Source organism: Leguminivora glycinivorella, chromosome 22 (assembly GCF_023078275.1).
Source record: "Leguminivora glycinivorella isolate SPB_JAAS2020 chromosome 22, LegGlyc_1.1, whole genome shotgun sequence".
In the NCBI taxonomy this organism is placed as follows: domain Eukaryota; kingdom Metazoa; phylum Arthropoda; class Insecta; order Lepidoptera; family Tortricidae; genus Leguminivora; species Leguminivora glycinivorella.
In genome coordinates, this window is record NC_062992.1 from 5,261,566 (window position 1) to 5,284,173 (window position 22,608).

Consider the following 22,608-nt stretch of genomic DNA (forward strand, 5'->3'; position numbering starts at 1 on the left):
TAGTGAGTCAAACAATGAAAAATAATAAAATTAAACATCTTACGCTAATGTTAATGGAAAAAATAATACTCATTAAATAAATGTCATTTAATACAAAGAAAAAATGACCAAGGCCTCCAGTGTTCCGAGCTGGAATCGAATCAGCGTACTCCGCTTACCGGGCGGGCGGGATGGCAGAGGGCGCCATGAGCCTTCGGGAATGTCATATACTTGGAAATTTCGACCCTTGCCTTCGTACACCGATGGCCGAGTGGTTTTCAGGCATTCGCCCGGTAAGCGGAGTACGCTGGTTCGATTCCAGCTCGGAACACTGGAGGCCTTGGTCACTTTTTTTCTTTGTATATGACATTTATTTAATGTTTATAACATAGTAGTGTTACTACTTAAAAAATACAAATTAAAATATTTTCTATGAAAGTAATTTAATTTGTTCTTAGAGAAAATAATACTCATTGTGCATTGACATCCAATGAGTAATAAGAGGGCTATCCACCTTTTCTGCGATCACCCTCTGGAGTGTTGGTGCTGTTCCTTATGCGCTGCCACAGTGACGCCACCCTCTTACGCAATACTAAGTGGAAGGCATCCGCGTGTGATGTTTAAACTTACACTTCCTTGCAATATTTAACTTCTGCCCCAAGTTGCACAATGCACTATTAAGTCACTGAACAAATGTTACTCCGTTTGAGGAGTACAACCAAAAGTTTAATTAATTGCTCGTGTTCCATGCCACACCCAGTTAATAAGGAAACATCGAGCACCCGCGGCCACTAATCAAGAGCCTGTGTTCCCGCGAGAGCACGGGGCGTAGGCCGGCCGTCACCATTGAAGGCTCTGCACGCAGCACCATCATTATTTGCTCGTACCTCTTCAGTTCTCTAGCGAACGACCCTGAACGTAACAAGTAAATATTTGGATGGGAATTTCGTTTTTGGTTGCCTTATGGCTTTGCTTTTCCTGGTTTGTTCCTTGGTACATACGTAAACAAATGCATGAACGCTTAGGCCGCCTTTACACCTGTAAGTTACTCACGTAAATCTTTCGTAAGCAACTTATGGTTCCATTTGCACTTATGAAAAACTTATCGTAAGGTTTGCTTACGGAAGTTTTTGTGATTTTCAATTTACTGAAAGTTTACATTGTTGCAAGCAACCAAAGTTGAAAAGAAAAAAAAAACTGCAGCCCTAGTTACTTATTCATATGTCTTAAACATCAATTTATTTCGATAAGCTGTGAGTCAGTTCCGTAAGCAAACTCGTACTCATTTACACCTGAAAGTTTTCAGCTTACGAAAGTAGTCAGAACTTACCGTAAGCTGCTTACAAAAACCATTTACATTTGAAAGTTTTGCAGTCGCTTACGTAAGCGGTAAAACTCGCAGGTGAAAGGCGGTTTTACGACAATATCGTTATCGTAGCTAGCTATCTCTGTCGCTCGCGTCTAGCGTCAGCGATTGTCATTTCCGCTATCTATGTAAAATACTTTTTGTATGGTAGGAAATGTATGCCTTTCACAAAGGCAAGATACTGACCTGTGTTGGGCTGCGCGCCGGGCCAGGGTTTCCGCACAAACATGTTTTCTACGATCCTGTCTATGTTGTCCTTTTCCGACGAATTCGCGGGCCTGGAACATTAAAACGAAATAAATTATTTTTTGACGCAGTGAGGTGAAGGTACGCCGCAGACCGGTAGACTACGTCGGAAACAGATGCCTCAACCTCACCGTCCAAGGCCCTAGGTCACGCGGCCGCGGTAGGCCTAAGAAGCGCTGGCTGGACGTCGTGACAGCGGACATGGAAGAAAACAATCTCTCACCACAGGATGCCGAAGACCGGGCAAAGTGGAGAAGGCTGAGCAGGAAAGCGGACCCTGGCGCTAGGCCGGGAATACGCTAGGTTGAAGAAGAAGAAGTAGTGCTCGACGCTGCACTAGTATTTGGGCATGGGCACTTGACAAAGTGACAAGGTTCAAATTCAAATACAGAAAAAATATTCGTTGTTTAAATTTAACTTTTATGACTTCGTCATAAAGTGACCATGTCGAATACTAGTCCAGCGTTGAGCATTGGTATTTCAGGTGAAGAGCAAGAACCAATAAAGTTATTGCTTCTTGTTCCTACCGAAAAAACACAGGGGACACTAATAAGAAACAAGAACGTGTGGATAGACATTCGATTTTTTCGTTTGGTGTTTGCCAGTGGTCGGCAACGATGGCAGTTTTTTTACACATCACACGTGTTCGGCAAATGGGCACGTTCGCCAAGCCACAGTATAATAAAGAGTACTATCGTACAGTATGGCCACTCCCGCTCCCCGCTGAAAGTGCCGCCCACTCCCTCTCGGTTACCTCACAGTTACCACTTGTCAAAAACGCGGACAGTCGACCAGTCGATATCTCAGTCATACAAGCATAGTACGCGTTCACCTACATGAGCTTTGACTGTGTGCTAGGAACGCGCCTCTTTCATATATATTTGATCGCCAGTGTCCGAGGTGTGGCCAAGCGATGTGTTCGTGGCGGCGGCACGACGGGTATGGCGGCGTGGCGCGCACGCTGTAGTTTACCGGCGCCAGGCTGTCCCCGTGGTGTCTTTTTTCGCTCTCATGTAAACACTTTGGTGCCAGCTGTCAGACTGCAATGCCAGCTGCAGTAAAGCAATGGTAATGGGATGTATTTTCTTCGAGTAAAATAGTGCTATAACGCCAAAACGCTCATAGATCGATTATACATTAGGTACTTTATCAACTTCAGAGCTCCTGAATTTATTTTAAATGATCGATATCTTAACACAGATAAATTGATACCCCCGGGATGTCCCTTCGGGACATCCCGGCGTTCGACATTGGATAGAATGGAGCATTTGCTCCAAACTCCAACACTCATTATTAAAAAAAAAAAAAACAGATAAATTGGTGTAAAAACTAGCCCCATCCACTTCGGCGGCACGCTCAATTACTAGTGCCGGTGGTGAAAAAGTGGGTTCGCTGGCGAGATTTAAGCGATTGAAAATAGTCGTCATCAGATGTGTTTTCGGCAGGCACTGGCGCCGTAGTTTAGGCGTCGCAAAATATCTATCTGGCTTCGTCTAACTGGGCCATTTTTTCAAAGTTGTCCACCCCACTTTTTTGGAATTGGAAATTTTTATGTGATTTACACTTAGAATCGCGAGCTCTTTCAATCCTTATAGGAGAAAAAAAGCGTCCCAAGGTTTTTTTCCCTTTCCGTTAATATTTTTTCATACATTTTGTATGGCGGTAACGGAATGGAAGGTTTGAAAAATGTATGAAAATATTGGGACATTTTTTTCCTCCTATCGGAATCGAAAGACCTCGCGATTCTGAGTATGAATCGCGTCAAAATACCCATGTTACAAAAAAAAGGAGGACAACTTTGAAAAAAAAATGGCCCAACTCCAACATAACGGCTGAAATGATGATGAGGATGAGTAGGTACCTGTCGGTGCGCTGCGGCTGCGGCTGCGGCTGCGGCGGCGGCTGCGGCGGCACGATGGGGATGGCGGCGGTGGGGCGGCGCGGCGCGCGCGGCGCGGCGGCGGGCGGCTCCTGCTCCACCGCCGAGTAGTACGTCACGCCGCCCGCCGACGTCGCCTGCCCACATGTACACACGGTGTTAGTGTAACGGCCGTATACGTGCGAATGAAAACTCCTATCGCGGTGTCTCGCTCCAATATGTATGGCCGCCGCTCACCGCTGTCGCGCTTACGGCTCAGCCACGACATTGGTCTAAGCGCGGCAGCGGTGAGCGGCGTTCATACATAAGAGCGAGACACAGCGATGAGACTTTTCATTCGCACGTATGGCAGCCGCTCACCGCTGTCGCGCTTAGACCGATGTCGTGGCTGTAAGACCTGAGTGAACGCTCTGGAATACTTTTGTGGGGCCAGGCGATCGGCGTGCATGAGGCATGTCAAACAATAATTGTTGTTGTTCAATTTTTGAAACTCATACAGGTGTCCCGAATCCATGCTACATAAATTATATCCCCCGCCAAAGGCTCTGCTCCGAGCGAATGAATATCGAACCTTTTTCTAATCACGCAGTTAATTAACAGACTATAATCTTGCTGTAGTTTAGTAGTTATAAGGACAATATTGACTGAGAAAATGGTAAAAGCAGCCTTCATTATTATATTTTGTTATGTAAAAAATTAAAACTAGTAATAAGTAACTGCTAACATTCAGAAATGGATTTAGGTATTTATTAAATTAGTCAATGACACTGACATACAAATAAAATTGTTACGGAACTTAATCGGGTATGGTATGACTAAGTGACCCCGTCCTCCAATCCACGGAGATCAGTTTAAAATTTGATAAATTCGATTGTTTTCTTGTGTGCCGAGATTTATATTATTCTCAAACGATTTCCTTTTATGCGGATCCAAGTTTCGGCATACGAGTGTTTAATCAAACTCAAAGACATATGAACGTACCTATCCGTATAGACGGATAATCTCAGAAAAAAACGTACCTCAAAGCCATAGAGAAAAAGGTACGGTGGCCTAGATGGCGTTACACCTTTGGGGAACGCTCGGCTAGATGGCTCTAATATTAATATTTGATATTTTAACACATATCAAGCTAACAATATGGGCCAAATTGTCAAAACTGAGGTTCAAAAGTTTTAAGCTTGTTTCAAAAGATGACAGTCTTTGCACTGTGATTACACTTTTACTTTAACAGTTACTCCTCTTTGATAAAACTGCAATAAACATCAATAAGTCTCAACCAATGTGTGCATGTACTCACATAGTTGTGATGCTGGTAAAGCTGGTGTGGGTAGGGCTGTGGCGGCGGCGCCGCGTATATCGCCGCGCCACCGAACACCGCGCCGTTTCCGCCTTGCTGCAACGGAAATAACAGACACACATTGATTATTTTAACAAGTGACTAGGCTGAACCGGAATGAGAAAATGCTTTATTTTCATGTTACATTTCTCAGACTCTGTAGACATGCTAGCTAAGTGTAGATGAGATCAGTTTCAGCGAGGTTATTTGTTTGATGCTAGTTACACTATACTTCGTTTTTTTTAGCATTAGAGAGACCTATAAAGAACGATTTATAAGGTTTTTTATCGGGCACATTCTGCGGATCGAACAGTGAATACGAGTTCATAAATATCTCATATTTATTATCATGTTTCATTAATACATACATTACTCAGCGTTGTAAACAGATAAGAAACATAACTTGGGTTCACTTATATTCCAAGATGAAAAGCTAAGAATTTTAATAAATTGTATTTGCAATTTTACATGGAAATGTTGTATACTAAAAAATCTAAAAAGGCAGAGTTCTCACGCTATGCTCTATTTCTAAACATCACTCAGACGTCAGAAATCAGTGGTATCGGCCGAAACCGAAGAAGGAAGGTTTACGACCACTGCTTCTTAGTTTACCCGTTTGACAGATAATTCTAATCTTAAAAGAAACGGAGTATAAGGACAGCAATCTTGACAAACCTGCATGTACTGCGCTGGCATCATCGCGGGCGGTGCGTAGCCTTGCGTCTGTTGTATGGGGGCTGCTGCTGGAACAATACGACATTTTGTAACATGCGACTATAATTAATAAGACTGATGATCTCGGTATGACAATGTAATGAAAGATTCAACTTATGATTTTTGTATTGTGATCATAGAGGAATAAGTAAGAGAAAAATTGCAACTCCATACACCAGTAAATGCGAGTTATTTGTATAGGCAGAGTTAAGTGACATCTAGCGACAATCACGCGTCAACTAGCGTAAATTATCAGTACTGCTACTTGTCAATAGATGTCGCGACGAACGAAGAGTCGATTGCTCACCAATTTAGCTACTATTACAATAGTATTAATCAGTATTCTGTTTTCAATTCCTTCTGCTTGTAATATTAGTTGTAAACTGTTCTAATATTTAATTTTTGGCAGACGACACACTGTTGCCACCTAGTATTGAGTAGTGGTACTGATAATTCACGCTATTTGACGCGTGATTATCGCTAGATGTCACTTAACTATGCCTACAACAACTTACTTTGCTTACAACTCTTCCCTTGTGATTCTGACTCTTCCCTTCTATGATTGTGATGGATTGATGGACGTCTCAATTTTCTTTCGCCACTTTTCATTCATCACTTTCGTCAGTAGTCTTTGTCAAGTACCTACATCTTTGTCAACGGAATTGGATAAAGACACGGTGTAGAAGTAGAACATGCGTACCCATAGTGTGTGGCTGCGGTGGCAGATTGTGGATGTTGTGGTGCGCGTGCGTCATGAGCTGCTGAGGCTCTACCATGCCAACGTGCCGGACCTGAAAACGTTCAAGTTTCATAGTACATTACGATACAAGTGCGGAAATGATTCGGATGATAAGGGTGTTAGCGTCACAGTCGCCATCAGATGGCGACGACACAGGCGAGCGGCGCGTTCAGTGCACGGAGTTAAGCCGCCGCGTGAACTCCTATGTGCCTGAAGAGGGGACACCAAAATTGGCCCGGAACATGTCGCAGCAGTAGCGATATATCGTGAGCACAACGCGTGTTCGGATATTTGTGAGAATTTTGGCGACTGTACAGTCAGTCAGCCATAAGTGATGATTTCTGTACCTTGTCGCTTTAACGTCGTGTATGAAATATCATACGAAATTGTCAAACGATTAAAAGCGATAAGGTACAGAAATCATCACTTATTTATGCCGGTGACTGTACTACACTAATAGATCGTGTGTTAAAATTACGATACAAGTGCGATAAGAAGTGGCGATAAATTAAACTCGAACGTAGTGTTTTAAATCGACAAAGGCTGCGAATTCACACATGCCCGAAATGCGCACATTGTCGCATATGTATCGTAAAAAGTTTTACAGTACTGTGGTGTAAATGGTACCTGTTGTGAGTGTTGCTGCGGATGCTGCGGCGCGGGGCCGTGTTGCGCCTGCGCCGCGTTCCGATGTACCTAATACAGACACCACAACGTTTAAGAAGTGTTAGGCCGATAGTCCACTATCATATGTGTATCATAGAAATATGATCATAGGCAACATGCCATCCTTTCTTATCACGTCGGAGAAAAAGGGAAGCATACAGACCTAGTGGACTATGGGCCTTACGGCCCAGCCGCGACATTGGTCTAAGCGCGACAGCGGTGAGCGGCAGCCATACGTGCTAATGAAAAGTCCCATCGCTGTGTCTCGCTCCAATGTATGGCCGCCGCTCACCGCTGCACGCTGTCGCGCTTAGACGAATTCATGGCTGAGCCGTTAAAAAGTCGTCATAGACTTCGTTTTATAGATTTTAGGGAGCCACAGCACTGAATCATGCTCTTGATACTGTCACTTGTCATATCATGCGTCACTTTCGCACTCACATACTTAGAACGTGACAGACATGGTGACAAATGGTAGACAGCCGTGCATCTTAGCCCCGCAGATTTAAAAGACGATGGCCATTTTTGAATCCAAGATGGCGGCCATTCCCTAAGTAAATTAACTTAAACTGACTCTCGTTTCACATTTATGTTTTTATATGCGATGTGTAGTTACCGGGTCGCTGGTGGCCTAGCGGTAAAGGCGCGGGACTTTTAATCCGAAGGTCGCGGGTTCGAACCCCGGCTCGTACCAATGAGTTTTTCGGAACTTATGTGCGAAATGTCATTTGATATTTGCCAGTCGCTTTTCGGTGAAGGAAAACATCGTGAGGAAACCAGACTAATTCCAATAAGGCTTAGTTACCCTTTGGGTTGGTTGGCAGTCGCTTTCGTAAAAAAATGCCTACGCCAAATCTTGGGATTAGTTGTCACAGCGGACCCCAGGCTCCCATGAGCCGTGGCAAATGCCAGGATAACGCAAGGAGGATGATGATGTGTAGTTACCGGGTGTATGAGTTGCTGGGGATGCATCTGCGGTCCCGGGCTGCCTTGATGCTGGTTGGTCGCCGACGGCGCGTTGCCCGCGTACTCTGCTAAAATAACAACACGTTATTTAATATTGTGACCTATTTCTTTCTGTAAATAATATTACGGCAATGTTCAGCGTGCAGTACTATTAACCACACCTCGGACAATAGCGATCAAATTCATGAATTAAAAAAAAAACCGCCTTCAAAAAATATGCGCGTTAGAAAACACGGAGAAACTAAAAAGCAAATAAAAATATGATGATTAGATTTCCTATCTAAACCTAAATATCTAAACATCCAAATTATAAAAAAATCAATTATATTTGTAGTCGGTACCAGCCCAGTTCCTTGCCTTGCCATTGCCTGTCCTGTTTGCCCCGCCCAACCTTACGCAAGCTGGCCCGACTCCACCGCTATAACAATACATTTTTTAATATTGTGACCACACCGACAATAGCGATCAAATTCATGAATTAAAAAAAAACCGTCTTCAAAAAATATGCGCGTTAGAAAACACGGAGAAACTAAAAAGTAAAAAATAATATGATGATTTGATTTCCTGTCTAAACCTAAATATCTAAACATCCAAATTATAAAATAATCAATTATATTTGTAGTCGGTACCAGCCCAGCCCTGTTCCTTGCCTTGCCATTGCCTGTCCTGTTTGCCCCACCCAACCTTACGCAAGCTGGCCCGACTCCACCGCTATAACAATACATTTTTTAATATTGTGACCACACCTCGGACAATAGCGATCAAATTTATGAATTAAAAAAAAACCGCCTTCAAAAAATATGCGCGTTAGAAAACACGGAGAAACTAAAAAGCAAAAAATAATATGATGATTAGATTTCCTGTCTAAACCTAAATATCTAAACATCCAAATTATAAAATAATCAATTATATTTGTAGTCGGTACCAGCCCTGTTCCTTGCCTTGCCATTGCCTGTCCTGTTTGCCCCGCCCAACCTTACGCAAGCTGGCCCGACTCCACCGCTATAACAATACATTTTTTAATATTGTGACCACACCTCCCGACAATAGCGATCAAATTCATGAATTAAAAAAAAAACCGTCTTCAAAAAATATGCGTGTTAGAAAACACGGAGAAACTAAAAAGTAAAAAATAATATGATGATTTGATTTCCTGTCTAAACCTAAATATCTAAACATCCAAATTATAAAATAATTAATTATTTTTGTAGTCGGTACCAGCCCTGTTCCTTGCCTTGCCATTGCCTGTCCTGTTTGCCCCGCCCAACCTTACGCAAGCTGGTCCGACTCCACCGCAGGCATAGCATGTTATCTTTATGAAATAAATAAATATTATTATTATTATTATAGGCCTTAAACAGTTTTTAACCCGCGACGCAAAAACGACGGGGTGTTATAAGTTTGACGTGTCTGTCTGTCTGTCTGTCTGTGGCATCGTAGCAGTCCCGAAGGGATGAACCGATTTAGATTTAGTTTTTTTTTGTCTGAAAGCTGAGTTAGTCGGGAGTGTTCTTAGCCATGTTTCATGAAAATCTGTAATTTTGTGGTTACCACCCAAAATCAAAATCAAAATAATTTATTCAGCAAATAGGCCACAGGGGCACTTTTACACGTCACATGTACATAGGTATTTAAAAAAATATTTAAAATTGAGTTGAAATTACAATTGATACTATTATATACTAATTCTAAGTTCTAACTAAAGTTAACTCTATACAATTAATTAGAGATGTAGAAGGTCTCTAAATGTCGAATTACAACCAAGAACTACACTAAATTTTAATATAAAAAGTACAAATACAAAAAAAAAAGTCTAAAATTACTTTAGAGGTGCAAATGACTCTAAATGTCACAACTAAAAATAAAATGTATATCTACTTAATCTAATTCTCCTTAGAGATGTATATGGTCTCCATGAGTCAAAATCATATATTTAAAATATTCACTAAAAGAAAGGAAACAAACGACAACCGAACAAAGTGTCCTAATTTAATAAAAATTAGAATTAAAGTTACTAAGTTACTAAGTGTGTCTAACCCACACCTGAAGCTGTGTGGTTAGAATTTCACCACCCCCTTTCTTCCCGTGGGTGTCGTAGAAGTCGACTGTGGGATATGGGTTAAATTGTGGCGTAGGCGAGAGGCTGGCAATCTGTCACTGCAATGTCACAATTTGGATTTCTTTCAACCCCTTTTTGCCAAGAGTGGCGCCTCTGCCTCCCCCTTTATGGGTTACAGGCGTGATTATATGTATGTAATTTTGTGGTTAGGTTATTTGAAAAGCTCTCATTTTGACATTAATGAAGCAAGGCGGTTTGTTAAGATATTGAACATGGTTCTCGGTGGGTCCTTCTCAGTGAGCTAGAGGCGCCTGCTGAGCAAAAATCTAAAATTGAATAAGTTGTTGTACCTGGATGATACCGCATCTGTGGCTGTTGTTGTGGTTGTTGTTGTTGCTGTTGTCCTTGTGACGGCTGTGGCGAGTACGTCTCTGCGAGAGGCCGCTGCCGTAGGCTACTATACCGCTTACTACCGCGAGGCTCCGCGCCTAGAATATAATGTGGAATTTTAAATCACTTCTAGTACAATGAAGTTTCAAAAAAATATATGCGTGAAAAGATAGTTTCAATAAGTCTCTGGCGAGTTTTATAGCATACAGTGTGGAAGTGTTGTCATAAACGTTAACCCATTTATTCATAAGCATTCACTAAAGTTATCAAGCCGATAAGGATCGTTTGTCCCTTTCTGACGTATTGGTGTGATAGAAAAGGACAAACGATCTTTATCGGCTAGTTACCTTTCGTGAACGTTTATGAATAAGGGGGTAAATGTCTATAAAATTATGACAACCGTTTGGATGCTAAGGATACCTAAAGTCGTTATTAGTTGTGTTATAATCCAACGACAACCTGTTTTAGAGAGTCTTTATCAGTTGCCATGTCGAAAAGACCTTTTTTTATTTATTATAAATCGACCAGTAATTGACCTCAGTCGCAGCCGATGGAAAGTGACGACAACGCCGAAGTAGTAGCTCACTGGTTCCGTAATAGCCTATTCACTCTCGACTTGAATACATCCAGGGGCCCGTTTCTCGAAAGGTACAAGCCTTGTATTACAGTGCACACACTTGTAATACAAGGCTTATACCTTTCGAGAAACGGGCCACAGATCGTATTCAACCGGGAGTACAGAAGAGGGGAGCGTGTTCCACTACTTAGCGGTTCGCATTAGGAAAGAAGAGGCAGACCTCTTCGTGCGAATGAAAGGTAGGTCGACAGTAAGGGTGAAACCGCTCCCCGCGCCTGGTTGTCCGGTTGTGGAACGGGGAAGGAGGAACCGGGTCATGCAGTTCCTGTGCACACTCCCCAGAACTTATTATATTCGAAGCATAAAGGCTGTATTTAGGTGTTACCTGCGGCGGGCTGCGCGGGTGGAGCGGGCTGCGCGGGCGCGGGCGCGGCCTTCTGCGGCGCCGGCGCCGGCGCGGACGGGGACTTCGGTGCCGCGGGCTGCTGAACAAATAAATGGTTCATTTATAAATTAAAACAAAAATGTGTTTTTTTAATCATTCGAAAACCGTACGCCCAGCCGCATACAGCCAAGGAGTTTATGGTTCGCTCTCAGTTTAATTACTCGCGTTCTAAATTCAAAATACGTTGGGAATAAAACGTTCTAGTGGAATCACGTACAAGTTATTTTGAATGAAAACAATGTATGGGATGTCACAAATCCGATTTTTTCACACTGTTAATCCCGATTTTTATTTTTGAAAAAAATATATGTTAAACATTATTAAATTATACATAAAATATGTAAATTTGGTAACTGTCGCTATCTCGCAAGTATTATTTTTCTTTTTTTTTATTTTAAACTCAATTTTTTTTCTTTTTTTTTTCATGACATAATGCAATAATTTTTTTTTAGAAATTGACCTTAATTGTATATACAACATATCCAAATTACAAAGAAATTGGATAAGTACTTTGGCTAAAATAAAATAAAAATGTTTTTGTTTTTTAATTTTTTCCATTTTTTTTTTAAATCTAATACATTTGAGGCCTGATATTCGGTGAAAGCACTACATATACATAGGTATACAATCCAGTAAAAGGAAATCAGTTTACGTATTATTTAGTATACGAGATCTTTACATTCATGAGTGACCGGTCAAAACGTCCTTGCGGCGACCGAGAAAATGGGACATTTTACTGGAAAATGACACAAATAGAAACCATTTTCTCATTTGGCGCTTGTTGCGACATTCGGAACATTCCTAGTGGAAAAATGGAAAATATTACACCTCTGGCAGGACTCGAACCTACGAGCTATCGAAACCTTTCTAAAGATACAGACTATAAGTGAGTGTGTTTAGTAAAACGTCCCACTTTGTCGGTTACCATTAAGGCGAGATTTACTTGTATCTTTATATGAATAAACTGACAAAGCGGCTTTATAGCAATCGACAAAGTGGGACGTTTTACTAAACACACTCACATACATTACCGTAAGTTGAATAGAATCCGACTAGCAGTCAAAAAAAGTCTATCAAAAATTACCTTCCCGCACCCTTACGGTTTTTTTTTCGAAAATCTGTGGTAAACATTTGAAATCGGAAGGTTACCTGTGGCGGTGCCTTCTTCTTGCCCTGGTCGGTGGGTACAGGCCTCTGCTGCGCAACTGCGTTCACTTTCCGTGCTGGCTGACTGCTACTGCGAAACAAACAGTTAATGAAACATTTGTATAATTTTTTTAACGTCTTGTTTTGAAGAATGTTGAAGGTTGCCTTTGCCAATTCACAGAAGATATATTAGCCTACCAGTAATTCGGAAAGGTAGGCTGATATCGTGTACTGATCTAGTAATCTGTGGGCAATTTTACTAGTATCAAACTCGATGCCTTTTAAAATTAACGGTGTGACAGATTTACTTGTTATTGACTACAGTAGTGGTGATAGTAACATTCTCCAGCTTGGGCAGTGTTTCCTTAGGTTTGGCTTCGACCTTGACCTTGGCAGTAGTCTTGGTAGATATTAGCTTGGGCTAGACATGACAGACTTACTTGTTATTGACTACAGTAGTGGTGATAGTAACATTCTCCAGCTTGGGCAGTGTTTCCTTAGGCTTGGCCTCGACCTTGACCTTGGCGGTAAACTTGGCATATATTGACTTGGCTTTGACGTGAGGGACTTACTTGTTATTGACTACAGTAGTGGTGATAGTAAGGTTTTCCAGCTTGGGAAGTGTTTCCTTAGGCTTGGCCTCGATCTTGACCTTGGTGGTAGACTTGGCTTGGCCTTGGCGTGACAGATTTACTTGTTATTGACTACAGTAGTGGAAATAGTAAGGTTTTCCAGCTTGGGCAGTGTTTCCTTAGGCTGGGCATCAACCTTAGCGGCGGGTGTGCTCTTGGCAGGCGTTGGCTTGGCCTTGGTGAGGCGTGTCGGCGCAGTGCAGAGCCATTGGAGAGACTGGTTGGAGGTGGGTTGAGACTTAGAGAAGACTTGGCCTCAAACTACCGTTGTGTGACAGACTTACTTGTTATTGACTACAGTAGTGGTGATAGTAAGGTTTTCCAGCTTGGGCAGTGTTTCCTTAGGCTTGGTGTCGACCTTGGCGGTGGGTGTGCTCTTGGCAGGTGTTGGCTTGGCCTTGGCCTTGGTGGAGGCGAGTCGACGCAGCGCGGAGCCATTGGAGAGAGACTCGTTGGAGGAGAGTTGAGACTTAAAGAAGACTTGGCCTCAAACTACCGTTGTGTGACAGACTTACTTGTTATTGACTACAGTAGTGGTGATAGTAAGGTTCTCCAGCTTGGGCAGTGTTTCCTTAGGCTTGGTGTCGACCTTGGCGGCGGGTGTGCTCTTGGCAGGCGTTGACTTGGCCTTGGTCTTGGTGGAGGCGTGTCGGCGCACTGCGGAGCCATTGGAGAGACTGGTTGGAGGTGGGTTGAGACTTGGAGAAAACTTGGCCTCAAACTACGATTGTGTGACAGACTTACTTGTTATTGACTACAGTAGTGGTGATAGTAAGGTTTTCCAGCTTGGGCAGTGTTTCCTTAGGCTTGGTGTCGACCTTGGCGGCGGGTGTGCTCTTGGCAGGCGTTGGCCTGGCCTTCGTCTTGGTGGAGGCGTGTCGGCGCAACGCGGAGCCGTTGGAGAGAGACTCGTTGGAGGTGGGTTGAGACTTGGAGCGCGGACGGGGGCCGCGGAGTCTTCTACTGCTGAGAATAAGCAAATCGCACTAGGATTATGGGGGATTTAATTCAGATCACAATAGTTATTTGTTATACAAGGGGGCAAAGTTGTATTTTAACGCCGAGTGTGGAATTGAAAAACGAGCAAGTGAAAGGATTCTATAGTTGAACCACGAGCAAAGCGAGTGGTTCGAGAATAATACATTTGCACCCGAGTGTAACACAAAACTTTTCCCCTCACTATAGCGAGGAAACTACAACGCAAAAAATGCGTTTATCACTGCTTCCAATAGTTCCACAGATGGTAAATCATCTTCATTACTAGATTCACCTACTTTTATCAATTTTAAAGCAGTTAATTTGACTTTATTCAAGGTCAAATTACTTTACCCACTAGTGGATAAAATGCGTTTTTACCCGCTGGTATTAAAGGACAAAACACGTGTTTCCGAGGTAGTGAGGGGAAAAAAATGTATCGGATTAACTAATTCTAGGAACTAATGACAGGTGTTAGTAGTATTTTACAAACAGCATAGTATTCATCCGACGACTATTCTACCTTTACTTTTAAGACGTTTTTGGTGAGAAAGTGTGCAATCGAAGTCTCATATTGACCCTTTAGGTTAAGTGAATTGTTGGGTATGAAACAGACGAAGAAGGGGTTACTACACCCAGCAATGGAATTAGCCCGGTTTTAACAGAGCTCGGTACGTCTCGAGTCAAATTGCTCGCGCGGTCTGTCCATCTTACATGTCTTTGCATTCATGTGCTCATAGAACATTGCGTCGTGCCTCGCTCTGTGTGGCCCCACCTCTTAAAGTAAGTACTTGTATACCTGTGTTTGTGAGCAGTGTCCAAGTCAGGGAAGTCTTCAGGGTTGGGCGGCTTGCGCGGCGGCGCGGCTTGCGCGCGTCTGTACGCCTCCTCGTCCTCCCAAGTCCGAGTATACTTGTTGGGTCCGCGACTGTACAACACAGAATACGAAACAAATTAATGGCGCTCCCACTCTGGTTGTTCATGTTATATGCATGACATTGTGTGGCAAGGACAGTGTAATGTTCAGTGATCGGAACTATGGGAGTAAAACTTTAACAAAACCTTAGAGCTGACATAAATCCATACCAATATTATAAATGGGAAAGTGTCTGTGTCTGTTTGTTTGTCCGTCTTTCACGACAAAACGAACGACTGGTTGACGTGAGTTTTTGAGTGGAGATAGTTGAAGGGATGGAGTGTGACATAGGCTACTTTTTGTCTCTTTCTAAGACCACACTTCCCTAAAATGGGGGGTGGAATTTTGTACGGAGCATGCCGATAATTTGGATTTACCGCGAGCGAAGCCGCGGGCAAAAACTAGTTTAAAATAAAACCAAGGTTATTATTTTCAGATCAGTGTTAAATTTGATTCTATATCTGAATAAAAGATTTCTAATACATTACTACAAGGATATTAATATTTTCATGGCTGTAAGTACTCTAAAATGTCCACTTAGCAAGTTTTGCTCCCATAGTCACAGAATATATAATAGTACAAGTACAGAAGGCCCACTGCTTTGATGTTCACGAAATGCCGCCTTTTTAAATGCCTACAAAATTCTAAGAAAGAAACGAGCCGCACGTGCGCAGCGTCGGAGGATAGGGTTGCCTATGGTTTAAAACGCATTAATTCTCAGATAAATAGTTATACTATATATTCAAGTCTTGGGTACTTTCTAGGTATATATACAGTATTTATATATTTTTTCCCCTCACTAGCTCGGAAACACGTGTTTTGTCCTTCAATACCAGCGGGTAAAAACGCATTTTATCCACTAGTGGGTAAAGTAATTTGACCTTGAATAAAGTCAAATTAACTGCTTTAAAATTGATAAAAGTAGGTGAATCTAGTAATAAAGATGATTTACCACCTGTGGAACTACTGGAAGCAGTGATAAACGCATCTTTTTCGTTGTAGTTTCCTCGCTATAATGAGGGGAAAAGTTTTGTGTTACACTCGGGTGCAAATGTATTTTACTTCTCGTGTGTTAAAAAACTCGCAAGTTCAGGATTCTATTATCGAACCACTCGCTTCGCTCGTGGTTCAACTATAGAATCCTTTCACTTGCTCGTTTTTCAATTCCACACTCGGCGTTAAAATACAACTTTGCCCCCTTGTATAACAAATAACTATTGTTACAGCCTTCAGTATCACAAGCCTTATTGAACTTTTCCGTGGGACTTAATCAATAAGATCAGTGTATGATTGTCCTATTTTATTCATGATGTCTATTTAACTAAGCATTATTTAGCCATTCCACACGTGGACATCCTCAACCTTGAAAAAAAAACTCGCTACGTGATGTAACAATAGAAAGTGCGAACGTGCGTTCCGTGAGAACGCGTGCCACCCCAGGCGGTTTAGCACAACTTGCGTTGTCGCGCGTGAGTCCATACATCAAGCGCGACTTCAAGTATGAACTCGCTGGCGACAGCGCAAGTTGTGCTAGACCGCCTGATCAGGCCGCGAACTCGCGGCCGCCGGCATGTACTTGTAGCGCGGCGATAGAATCGCGGAGTGAGCCGCCCCTGCCATAGTTCCGATCACTGGTGTTACACAACATTTATATCAGTATGTGTTAGCACCATAACATATTCATTAATTTCTTGAATTCGTCCCATTTAGTTTTCGTCACCCATTCTTCATCGTCACTTTCGTCAGTAATGTCATATTTAATTAAACGAGTGGTTTGCCTCTTTTTTCGGCTCATTTGTTTTTCGTCTTATCCTAAGTTCGTATAGACTGACGAAAGTAACAAATGAAAAGCTGAGACCCATAAAAAAGTGAACATTAAGCCTATTTAGAGAATAGAATTATAACAAACTGAAAGCACCACAAATAACAACACGTTTTAATTATAATTTTTACAAAATCAAAATAATATCTTACAAAGCATTTATTAAAACTTTATTGCACAATAAAAAAAAAGTACAAATAGCGGACTTAATGCCTTAAGGCATTCTCTACCAGTCAACCATAGGGCAAAACAGAAATTGCAGGCATTGCATGCACTGTTCAATATAATAACAAGAAATAGCCAATAAGCATGCAGAAATAATTTCGTTCACTGACCGGAAATGTCGGTACCTCCATTTTGAAAGGCATGAGAACACATTAGGTCTAATAAATCATCGAAGATTAGTGAAGCATTAGTGTTCAGCTAAACGAAGTTAAAGTATAAATATCGTGAGTATCATGACATTCATGACTCTTCTTGAGTCTATCTATGTCAAATATATTTTGCTCATAACTTAAAAAGACCATTTCCATGTGGTGAGTCGACTTTTACGACATCCACAGAAGAATAGTAATTTCTTTATTTGCCAGAATACGTATGGTACAGGATGACAACAAGTTTTATAGGTTTCAGTACTCCGTCGAAAACACGACAAGCAAATAGTTAACAATATTAGATCACAATTTTACAATAATAGTACTAAATTTAGTCAGTGGGTCTTTTACATAATAAAAAGGCTTCCACTTATTAATGGTATGATACAAAGGGGAAATAGCAAAGAAGAAAAGGGGGTGAAATTCCTAACCCCCTACACACGGGTTAAGATTTATTGACGGGGGAGGGGATTAGAAATATGGGTATTTGCCCGTACACGAAGAAATCCAGAAGCCGCGACGGCATTGGATCCAAAGTGGCCCGCACCTGGAATATGCCGCCCTAAATCGACTTGGCGTCGGTCTGTTCAGCAAGAGCTCAGGGTGTTAGGGATGGGGTGGCAAGAGGTTACCCAAGCCAAGCTGCCCAATCCCGTAATAAATGAAGAAATATGATTCGAGCCCTACATCCCAGCAGAGGGTAAGAAGAGATATTTGATTTATTATGTGACCGGTCTGGCTCAGTCAGTAGTGACCCTGCCTGCTAAGCTGCGGTCCTGGGTTCGAATCCCGGTAAGGGCATTTATTTGTGTGATGAGCACAGATATTTGTTCCTGAGTCATGGATATTTTCTATGTATATAAGTATGTATTTATCTATTTAAGTATGTATTATATCGTCGCTTAGCACCCATAGTACAAGCTTTGCTTAGTTTGGGGCTAAGTTGATCTGTGTAAGGTGTCCCCAATATTTATTTATTTATTATTTATGTGGTATTTACCCATATCTGCGGTTGCGGCGCGCGTGCGGTGGAGCGTCTTCATTGCGAATGTCGTAGCCGTAGATAGCCACCAGCTCGTCGCGAGACTTCGGCGCCTGCACACAGACAAAAAAAACGTCAACATATGTAGCCTGACAATTGTGTCGCTTAACTTCAAACCTGGGTAAATCCATTCTGCTTTAAGGTTGAATACATAAAAAAATATAATACGATCTGAAAGATAATCAACCTTATAGCAGAATGGATTTACCCAGTTTTGAAGTTAAGCGACACAATTTTTTCTTTATTATAGCAACACTTACTTTTCTCATACAAGTGACTCAATGGTTGTCAGTTTGTCACATGAGAAACGGAAGTGCTGGTGGCGTAGCGGTAAGAGCTTGCAATTTTCAATTTGGAGGTCGTGGGTTCGAACCCCGGCTCGTAAAGTCACCGGCATAAATAAGCGATGATTTCTGTACCTCGTCGCTTTATATCATTTGACAATTTCGTATGACATTTCAAACAAGACGTTAATGTGAGGTATAGAAATCATCTCATGTTTATACCGGTGACTAAACCAATCAGTTTTTCGGAACTTATAATGCGAAATGTTGTTTAATATTTGCCAGCTGCTTTTCGGTGAAGATCTTGAGGAAACCGGGCAAATCGCAATAAGGCTTAGTTACCCTTTGGGCTAAAAGGTCAGATGGCAGTCGCTTTCGTAAAAACTAGAGCCTACGCAAAATCGTGGGATTTTGCTGTCAAAACAGACCATAGGCTTCCATGAGCCGTGGCGAATGCCGAGATAACGCAAGGAGGATGATGAATTTAAACACTAAATTTCACTTGACTGAATAGCCAGTCAGCCATTGGTGAGAGAAGATGCTCGCAATAAGGTCGAGTCACCTGTTCGTTCTCGTTGAATTTGTCGTGCGCCCAGCGGTCAATAACCTCTGACTTGCGCGGCGGCCTGCGGCGCTCGGCGGGAGGGGAGCCTTCCTTCTTCTCTGAAGAGGTCTCTGATGTAGTGTTTGCTGGTTCCTCACCACTGCAATATGAGGGAAATGCTTATAAATGGTAATATGACTACTATACTCTCAAGCGCGGATCCAGCTTCGTGCCCAGGGGGGGGGGGTCACGTGGTAAGGCCCAGGCCCCAGAGGGGGGGGTCACGTGGTCTATTTGTATGGCCAACCTAGGCTCCAGGGGGGGTCATGGGGGTAATGACCCCCCCCCCCCCCTCCGCGCATGTATACTCTAACACCTATACAACCTCCGTTGGAAACTGGATGGAAAGCATAGAGGATAAGTAAGGGAAGAGTTGTAACTCAATACATCAATAAATGCGGGTTATTTGTATAGGCATAGTTACGTGACATCTAGCCACAATCACGCGTCAAATAGCGTGAATTCTCAGTACCACTACTCGATACTGGGTGTCACAGTGTCTCGTCTGCCAAAAATTTAATATTAGAACAGTTTACAACTTGTATTACGCTTGTAAGAAGGAATTGAAAACAGAATACTGATTAATACTATTGTAATATTAGCTAAAAATTGGTGAGCATTAGACTTTTCGTTCGTCGCGACATCTATTGACAAGTAGCAGTTATCTTTCAGCTTATCTTTTGTTCGTTTTTATAGACGGTAGCTCATAGCTTACTAGCTCGCGGTGGGACCAGTGCCTACATTAAGCCCAGACATACAATACAGTCAAGTCTTATCTTGATATAACAAGCCAATAAAGAGAAGACAAGTCTGCTAATCAGTTAACTGAGTCATTAATATGTATCAATTTCATAGTAAACTGGAAGGAATGAGGTAGAGATGGGCCGAATATTCGGTAAACATTCGGTATTCGGCTTATTCGGAAAGTTTTCTATGTTCGTAGTCGGCCGAATAGTTCGGTTACATTGCGATTGACATTGTTTCGTAGTTTATTGGATAATGAAGCCTATTTCAAGTACGTCAGCATTGTAAATATTTGGTGAAAAAGTTACAAAAAAACCGTAGCTTAAGAAAGAAAAAACAAAATATTATTTATCCACCAAATGATGGAACATTAGGAGTCATAATGACATAATTGTTACGTATCCATTACTTCAGGTTTTAGGGTTGGTTGCACCAAACCGTCTAGTCACCGTCAAAACGCTCGCTAAAAAGTACGTATGAGAAGTTCCATAGACCTCTGCCGCTTAACTGTGTTTGATGCAACTGGCCCTTAATCTCAACATCAGCTTTAAAATTATGGCGCAATCGATTATTCGGCCGAATGTTCGGATCCGTAAGAGCTGAACCGAATGTTCAGCCGAATATTCGTATTAGCAAAGACATATGTAACTCCGTATGATAAAGTCTAAGAAAAAAACGTACCTCAAAGTCCTAGAGAAAAAGGTACGGTGGCCTAGATGGCGTTACAGCTTTGGGGAACGCTCGGTTAGATGGCGCAAATATTAATATTTGACATTTTAACACATATCAAGCTAACAATATGGGCCAAATTGTCAAACCTGAGGTTCAAAAGTTTTAAACTTGTGTCGAGAGATGGCAGTCTATGCACTATGATTACTCATTTTACTTTGACAGTAACTCTCTATAATACTCGATCCTCTTTGGTATTAGGCAAAGTCTGTATTCGGCCCATCTCTAGAACGACTATCAATCGGTCAGCTAACTGGTAATGCACGCGATGTACGCACTGGGCAGCGGAGCGCGAACATTAGAAAGCTGCAGGCAATTATTTGTTTGTTTACCACATGCTCTTCAATTGGAGGTTCTGTCGTTATTTGGTATGGAATGCATTTGATACATTTGGTGTCAATAAGGTTTTCTTTGTAGGCTAAACTAGGCCACTGTGGGTTTTGTAACGAACAGTTATATCTTTTCTTTCGCGTTATTAGCAAACGTACGTAAAGGAGTAGCCTTGATGGTCACAAATAATAATACTAAAAGCTTTATTTGTCCATAAACTGAAATAAATGTCATATACAAAGAAAAAATTACCAAGGCCTCCAAGTGTCCAATGCTGGATTCGAACCAGCGGACTCCGTTATAGCCACGGATGCCTCAACCACTCGGCCAACTGGTCACGGCGGCAAGGGTCGAAATTTTCAAGTATATGACACAATTACCGAAGGCTTACGGCGCCTTCTCCAAAAAAATACATTATAAAATTACATTTGCCTTTGAATATTATCGATTAAGGCGATATATTTCCGTAGACGCTGCGCGCACTCGTTTTTTGAAGCCGTTAAAAACATAGGAAAACGCAATGGAAAAATCTGAAAACGATATATGTTAAATTTCAGGATCTGGTGAGTATGTTATGGAGTTGAACAACATGAATGTTACAACTTCGCTCGATAGAAAATGACTCCAAAGTTACCTCTTCTCTTAACAATAAATCGTTCCCATGGCTATGATAAGAACTTTTTTGACTTGTTTTTTACTTCAATATATAGGTAATAAGATTATCTAGACGAATCTGATGAGTTTGAGCCGGTAGCGTCATTAAAATAATATAATATTTACCAAATACTACCAAATCCGCAAAGGAAAGATGGAACAACTATGAACCCAATTTTAAGACCTGTTACTAATCCTGTTTTTGCAAAAAAAAATTTTTTTTGAAAATTGTTTTGAAATTGAAAACATTTTCGATGGCACTTATGGCCTCTTCAGTCGCGCGGCGGCGCTTTCAGAGGATGGACCTGTGTCAGTTTTCTCCGCGTGGTCACGTGTCATTGAAACAATGGGGAACAAAGCTTTGAGGAGGCAGAAAAAATAATTGCGTGCTAGAAAACAAATAAATAAAGAAAATTCTAATCAAAGCCCGTGAAAAGGTAAGAAAATGATAATTTATATATACACGTAAGTATTTCATTTTCATATGATGTTATCAAGTGACATTTACGATATCTAAACAACATAGATTTTAGAAACCCCTAGATGACGCGTCTGTGACGTCATTACAGGACAACTTTTCCACTTAGAAAATATATGACTGATGTCCAGCTAGTGAACAAACTTACGCAAAATTTTCATAAAAATATTGAATTGTTCGAAAAAAAAGGCGGCGGTAGGTACAGTACTGATTGAAGATCAGGTACGGTAGGTATTTCTGTCTTTCAAAATTTGGTACATATAAGGTTAATTAGATCGTGCTACCCTCCGTCTATATTTTTTCTGAGATTCAGATTCAGATTCAGGGGGTAACTCCAGCCAGCAGATCCTGCTGCAAGGAACTAGGAAGGGGAGATTACAGGGGGAGGAGATTTTGTTACGAAATAGCACTGTAGGCTCACGTGACTCTGATGATTGAGCCTAAGAGGCAGCGAGTCGTTGGATATGTCTGCGTCACATCTCACCGACTAAGACTCGAACGCAGAATCAGACAGAG

The 22,608-nt window shown here is 41.8% G+C and overlaps 1 protein-coding gene across 1 annotated transcript in view; it reads right to left on the reverse strand.

The window, feature by feature from the left end:
* The window catches only part of LOC125238077 (protein CASC3-like), a 34,708-nt gene that overhangs the window by 3,326 nt on the left and 8,774 nt on the right, over nucleotides 1-22,608 (reverse strand). Inside the window, exons 4-17 of the mRNA XM_048145367.1 lie at nucleotides 19,116-19,257; nucleotides 18,228-18,322; nucleotides 14,915-15,043; nucleotides 13,885-14,106; nucleotides 12,512-12,599; nucleotides 11,303-11,402; nucleotides 10,301-10,438; nucleotides 7,871-7,959; nucleotides 6,887-6,955; nucleotides 6,221-6,311; nucleotides 5,482-5,549; nucleotides 4,768-4,863; nucleotides 3,453-3,607; nucleotides 1,532-1,623 (exon numbers count right to left, since the gene is read on the reverse strand). Of these exons, the coding sequence (XP_048001324.1) occupies nucleotides 1,532-1,623; nucleotides 3,453-3,607; nucleotides 4,768-4,863; nucleotides 5,482-5,549; nucleotides 6,221-6,311; nucleotides 6,887-6,955; nucleotides 7,871-7,959; nucleotides 10,301-10,438; nucleotides 11,303-11,402; nucleotides 12,512-12,599; nucleotides 13,885-14,106; nucleotides 14,915-15,043; nucleotides 18,228-18,322; nucleotides 19,116-19,257 (1,574 nt within the window). The remainder of the gene's footprint in view (nucleotides 1-1,531; nucleotides 1,624-3,452; nucleotides 3,608-4,767; nucleotides 4,864-5,481; nucleotides 5,550-6,220; nucleotides 6,312-6,886; nucleotides 6,956-7,870; nucleotides 7,960-10,300; nucleotides 10,439-11,302; nucleotides 11,403-12,511; nucleotides 12,600-13,884; nucleotides 14,107-14,914; nucleotides 15,044-18,227; nucleotides 18,323-19,115; nucleotides 19,258-22,608) is intronic.